The sequence below is a fragment of the Carlito syrichta genome, unplaced genomic scaffold, assembly GCF_000164805.1.
Source record: "Carlito syrichta isolate Samal-C Ts95f unplaced genomic scaffold, Tarsius_syrichta-2.0.1 Scaffold288215, whole genome shotgun sequence".
Classification (NCBI taxonomy): domain Eukaryota; kingdom Metazoa; phylum Chordata; class Mammalia; order Primates; family Tarsiidae; genus Carlito; species Carlito syrichta.
In genome coordinates, this window is record NW_007232311.1 from 24908 (window position 1) to 31408 (window position 6501).

The 6501-nt window shown below is 60.2% G+C and overlaps 1 protein-coding gene across 1 annotated transcript in view; it reads left to right on the forward strand.

Moving 5' to 3' along the window:
- Window positions 1–3473: 3473 nt before the first annotated feature.
- The window catches only part of MARCH10 (membrane associated ring-CH-type finger 10), a 33105-nt gene continuing 30077 nt past the window's right edge, over window positions 3474–6501 (forward strand). Inside the window, exon 1 of the mRNA XM_021710180.1 lies at window positions 3474–3615. Coding sequence (XP_021565855.1) covers window positions 3474–3615 — 142 coding nt within the window. The remainder of the gene's footprint in view (window positions 3616–6501) is intronic.

Below are 6501 nucleotides of genomic sequence, written 5' to 3' on the forward strand. Positions count from 1 at the left end.
CCCAGGTGATGCCCACGCTCCCTGTCCAGGCCGCTGGCCAGGCCTGGCGTTCCCTGAAGTCACACACCCCCCCCAGCTTCGAGATGGAGCGTGCGTGTGGCCCACGGGAGGCCTTTGCTGCAAGCTCCTCTGGGCACGCGAGCTCCCACAGGCAGGCGGAGCACCCCGTCACTGGGGCCGCACAGAGAGCCGCCTCCACCCCCGGTGGCGGCGCTCCTGTCACAAAGTTGCCATCTTCCTGCCACCCCAGGGAAGCAGCACAGCTTTCTCAGAGGCCTCTCGGAGTCGGCTCTCGGCACCTCCTGGCACCAGGAACCCCAGGCAAGGTCGTTCGGGGGGCACAAGCATCAGGCGTTGCAGTGCCCTCTCTGTCTTCCTTTTCGACTTTGTCTATCAAGAGCCACGCCTGCGTGAGGCCAGCAACGTGAGGAGTTGAGCCGTTATCAGGTGCACAGGACCGACGTGGACGGTGGAGTGGACTTGCCTGTTGGCTGTCAGGTCCTGTACAGACAGGTTTCTGCCTTTGTTCCCTTCCTGGCCAAGCCAGGAACTGTTCAGTCAGCAGTCACGGTTCCCCAGCATTGTTAAGAGAACAGAGGCAACGCCTCTTGCCTAAACAGCTGTCTGGTTTCTCAGCTCCTGGGCATCACCTTGCCCAGATACGGGGAGGAAGCACAGACTGTGAGCTGTCACGTGCAAACCACAGCCTTCCCAAAGTTCACTGGCAAGCGGGATATTGGGTCACCTGGGGGCGAAGCCCTGGACATAAGCCCCTTCCTCTTCTGCAGGGCAAAGGGCTTGTCCTTCTACCCGAGGAGAAAGTTCTATGTCACTTTCTGGTGTGAACACAACTTGGTCTTCCTGCAGACTAACGCAGGCACTGCGCCATGATGCCGAGGACCTGTCCTGGAAAGCCCCCAGAGGCCTGAAATGTGGTCCATGCTTCATGTGGATGAGGTGATCAGACCCACGGTCTACAGCTGGACTGTTAGCAACTCCTAGCTCCAGGCACACATCGACCACGCGGTCGAAGGCACCTCGTCTGTGACTGTGACCACAGACAGAGAAGCAAAAGTATTCTGCAAGTGTTTCCCTTCCATGCAAGGCGCACGGTATCCCAGGGAAGATGTCGGCAGGGCAGCCCAATGAGATTGCAGACATCTCTAAGGCCCCAAGCCAAATGTCTTCCTCATCTCCGTGAGCCCTCGAATTGTTGCCTAGCAAAGGCACACAGGCATTCGTTGAGCAAATCATAATAAAAAGGGTTGGTGTTTGCCTTTGGGTTTCATGTAAGAAGGATCGAGGGAGAGAATCAGCAAGGGTTCTGGAATGCAGCCCACTGAAGAAGTTACTCTCAGCCTGTGAGGGCTGCGTCACAGTCAACTTCCGGTCACGTCAGTGCTCTCTTGCCGACGACTTCCAATTTCCCACTATTATTGTTGTTAGTAATAGTAGTATTCTTTATTGTTGAAGCAGCAGCTACCCTTTTTAGCCGATAACATGCACCAGACACCGAGTTAGGCCATGCATGTCCCTTTTTGCTAAACTTTACAGCAAGATTTGGTTACAGGAAGTCCCCTCCACACCAACGGGTGCCGTTCTGAGTGCGTTCCTAAGTCCAGTTTGTTGGTGAGTTCAACAAAGTTAGCCTCGGCACCCAACTAACACAGTCGGCCATACGGGACTGCACTTATAGGTTTATATAGTTTATACTTTTCGCACAAATCAAACACACACAATTAAACATTTGCAATCTTACAGCACAGTACCTTGAAAAGTGCAGCAGTGCAGTCCAGTCCAACAGCTGGTGCACGGGCGCTGACACAGTGAACGGGCAGGAAGAGGGATTGACTGGAGCGGGGGAGGCGGTGGAGACTGGAGCTCGGGCGTCGTCAGCAACAGGGACGGAGGGCCGGCTGCCGTGCCACCCACACCTGGCGTCGAGCACACAGGTGCCGGCTCCTTGCTGGGTTCAACCCTGTCTCCCCTCCTGGAAAACACACACTCGCATCTTTGGGAGTTCGCAGCTTGAAGGCTCGCATGGCAGGGACGTCTGGTCCTCCCCTGCTGCGTTGCCAGAACTGAGGTTCACATTGCCACAGGTGAGAGGATCCCGCCTCCGCGACAGCAGCAACGTCTTCACTGCGCCCGGAGGACCAATCGCCGTGGTTCAGACCTACTCCTTTGGTTTGCTGAGTCCTTGATGAGCGGACATAGGGGAGTGACGGCTTGGGAAATCCTTGAAAAGACCTGAGGCTTTGAAGAAAACAGCGTCTGGAACAAGAAAACAAATCAAGGAGCCTTTATCCTCTGCCATCTTGGGTGTTTTGCACAGCAGTTGCTGTGTGCTCTGGTTTTGAAGCTCCCCTGTCACTGGGGTGAATGCATCTTTGCGAGCCCCCCAATCACACCGGACAGCTCATATCCGTCTGCAGCAGAGGAGACCGGCTGAGAGGGGTCCTCACATGTAGGGGGCCGCAGTCGGGAGGCAGAGGGAAGATGTGTGCGACATGCAACCTTTGAATATGTAAATGCCACGGGCCATAAGCGCCTGGCCACAGCAGAGTCAGAGCAGACGTGGAATGAAGGAGAAGCAGTCCTTGGAGCCTCTGCTGGCTGACACAGCCGGGGAGGAAGGACCAGGGAGGAAGTGCGCCCAGGGAAGGGGGGGTGGAGGGTGTGGGCGGGGCGTAAGAGGTTCTGCTGTCCAGGGATGGAGAAATGAGGATATTCGGAGGGAATCTCTGCTGGGATCAAACGAGTCCCTCTCCTCCGGACCTTGGGGCCAGCCTCTGACTTTCTGGACTTGGCCTGGGCCCCCGCCACAGCCCCGCCTCCTGTCTGTGAGGGGGAGGCAGGAGACAGGACTTCTGAGGGCTGACCCGTGAGGCGTCTACCGTGGAGGGAGAAGTCCCTGGGCTCGCGAATGCAACCTGATTTTTTATTGTTTTGAGTTGGGGTCTCACCCTGTCGCCTAGGGTGGAGTGCAGTGGCACAATCACAGCTACCACAGCTGTGACCTTCTGGACTCAAGTGACCCTCTCGCCTCAGCCTCCCGAGTAGCTGGGACTACCGGTGGGCGCCACCACGCACAGCTAATGCTTTTACTTTTTGTAGAGATGAGGTCTCACCCTGTTGCCCAGACTGGTCTTGAACTCCTGGGCCCAAACATTCCTACTGCCTCAGCCTCCCAAAGTGCTGGGAGCCGCTGTGCCCGGCCTCAGAGATGCAACCTTTATGCCGAGAACACGCTTCCCCAAGCCCTGTGAGGCTGACCATCCCTTCCTGCAGAGTACCAGGCCCCTGGGACCGTCTCTCCCCTCCCCTCCGCCTCCCCTCCCCTCTCAGCCAGCAGCAAGGTCAAGCCCAGTCCCTGCCCCACACCCCCCAAAGAATACATTCTCATTTTCCAGAGAACGTTCGCTCTCTTCTCTGCTTTCTGGCCACACCCGCGACCTTGCTGAGCTCCGTGGATGTGCCCCGTGGCCACTCGGCACCGGCAGCTGCTCCCCTTCCGGCATGTTCCCCGGGAGCATGGCCCGCCCCAGGGAGCAGAGACCCCTGTGCCCCCTCCCAGCTGTCGGGAGACGCGAGGAGGCCTCGCTGTCGTGTTCGGTGAGGCCTCCCGGGCTGCCGAGGAAGCTCTCTCTTGCTGATCATGGAGGAAAACTTCATGCTGCCACCGTGGACACGTGGGACACAAGCCCTCTGGCCCGACAGGCCACGCAAGGCTCTCGCACACCGCCAGGGGCCGTGCCCTCCCCCGCCCCCTTTGCCTGCTGGCGAGTCTAGGTGCGAAATTTCTAACTGGTCTGAAAGGAGCTGAGCAGGGCAGAGGCTCTTGGGGGATTTCATCCACCTCTCCAGGACTTGACTGCCCGTGAACCCAAGAACTTGCAGGGAAGCCTGGAAGATTCTGGACTGTCACGTCCACATCCACACGCCCTGAAGCCAAGTATTAATACACCGTCAAGAGGAAGCTCAGAACGACCCATGCCCACAGCAACTTGATTCAAAAGGGGGGTTTTTAAAGCTAATTCCCCCAGTTCTCAGGTATGGACAGAATGGCGACGCCACCAAGCATGCAGAGTCAGCCTCTCTCAGAGAGACCGCGCCGATGTCCGCGTCTCAGGAGGGCTCAGGAGGCAGGAAGGGGCCGGCGCCTGCCACGGCTCCTGGCTCAGACTGTCCAGTCCGAATTTCAGCTTGCTGCTGGCTAACCCGGTGCCCTCAGGCCAACCCTCTGGCCCTCTGGCCAGGCTGGGCCTCAGCTTCTGCATCTGCAGTGCTGAAGAAGTGGCCGTCTCACCTGCCAGAGTCCTGCAAGCGTGAAGTGAGAGGTCTACAGAGGGCTCCAGTGCGTAGTGGGCACACAGTCGTGTGAGCTGGTATACAGTGTGCGCTTCCAAATAATGTCCCCTGGGAGCTCTGTCCATGGCAGCATTCCGGCCACCTTCCTGGAAGAGGTCACCCGGCTCCACGGAGGGAAGGACAGAGGACAGAGAAAGTCGAGGGGGCCGCAGGGGCCTCTCTGTATACCATGTTTGCTGCTAACAGACAACCCGAGGATATAAATGTGCAGGTGCGAGGCCAGGTGCAATGGCACACGCCTGTCATCCCAGCACTTTGGGAGGCTGAGGTGGGAGGATCGCTTGAGCCTGGGAGCTCAAGAACTGCCTGGGCAAACTAGCAAGACCTTGTCTCTTCATTTCTACAAAAAATCAGAGAATTAGCTGGCGTGGTGATGTGAGCCTGTCATCCCAGCTGCTCACGCGGGAGGCTGAGGCGGGAGGATCGCCTGGTCCCAAGAGGTCGAGGCTGTGGTGAGCCGAGATTGTGCCACTGAACTGCAGGCTGGGGGACAGAGTGAGACCCTGACAGCCACAACAGCAAAGTCCAAGTGCAGAATATGTGGCGGGTGGAGCCTGGGTGAGCACTCGGGGTGGAGCCCGGCCGGGCCCAGTGGCGGAGGCCGCCCCCCGCGCCCCGGCCTGGGAGCTGGGCCATCTCCACAGAAGCAAAGACCCCGGGGGACCCTGAGGTGCGAGCACCTGGGCTCGTAAAGGCTGGCTCCAGCCGCATGCAGCGGGGTCTTCGCCGCCAGGTAGCAGGTGGGAAAGCCGGGCCTGGAGCCTCTGCCGAGCCCTCGCGGGCGCCCTGCCCACCCCGCCACCACCCACGGCTGGGCCCTCGGGCGGAGCTGGCAGGAGGGCGCTTTCCTGGAAAACGCTGACGGCCCAGAAGACGTCGTCCTCAGCCGCCCAAGCGCCGAAGCTCGGGTCCCAGGAGAGAAGGCCGAATCCGAGGCGGCTGAGAGCGGGCCAGGAACCGAACAGCCCAAGCACAGCAGGGGACGGGTCGACAGAAGCCACATGCGCCAGCTCCCAGGGGCGCGGGTGAGGCCCCGCGGCCCCACAGCCGGACCCCGGGGGTCGACTGCGCCCACCCCTGCTCCCGGAGGGAGAGCTGACCCCACCCTGGCGTCCCAGAGGGAGGACTGACCCCACCCCAGGCCCAGAGGGAGGCCTGACCCCTTCTCCTCATCCCAGAAGGAGGCCTGACCCCACCCCTGGGTCCTAGCAGGAGGACTCGCCCCACCCCGGTCCTCGGAGGAGGACTGACCCCGCTCCCGACTCCCAGGAGGGGGACTGACCCGTGCCATCAGCTGGCGAACTCGTGGTGACTTCTGCCCCATGTACTTCACGTGAAGGAGCACGGACCTGAAAGGGAGTCACTGAAAAGGCTTTGGAGGCAAACACTGCTGGATCCCGGCCGCTGTTCTCTGAGGGAGACAGTGGGGGGCTGTCCTCTCCCTCACCCCCCGCGCCGTGAGTTTTCGTGTCCGCTGTTGGTGGTGCCTGTGGAGAGGGTTCCTGGGGCGGACGGCTGCTCAGGCCTGGGCAGCCGCGGTCTGCAGCCCAGGACTTGTCACCCGACCACGGTCCACGCCCAGGGGAGGAAGGGGCGGCTGGCCGCTCTTCTCCCGTGGAGGCCCCCCGCTGGCCGGGCGCTCACAGTGGCCGGGTTCTCCTGTGGAGACACCATCTCTCGAGCAGCGTGGTCTCTGTGTCCACGCCCCCGGGCTTCAAGGAGACCCATGCTAGCAGCCAGCCAGCCACGTGCTGCTCTGCCCTTGGAGAAAACACCAAGCATCACAATCTCTGAGACCCAACATGAACGGATGCCTTGTTGTAAACGACATACGATGGCGGACACTTAAAACACAGAACACGTTGCACTTGGGTGGCTTGAAGTCTGGGGCACCAGGAGTGCGCACCTGCAGCCACAAGGCATCCGCAGGTCCCAGCGAGCAACCGCCCCTCAGGAAGAGTTGAACTTTAAGGCTGGCCTCAGCACCCGTGCCAGCTCTGGCTCGCAGCAGCGGGTCCTGGGTGTTCAAGTAGCCCCTTGGGTGAAGGGTCTCCTATTATTATCGTTTTCTGAGTTGGAGTCTCACTCTGTCGCCCAGACTGGAGCGCAGCGGCCGCTCCCGGCCACCGC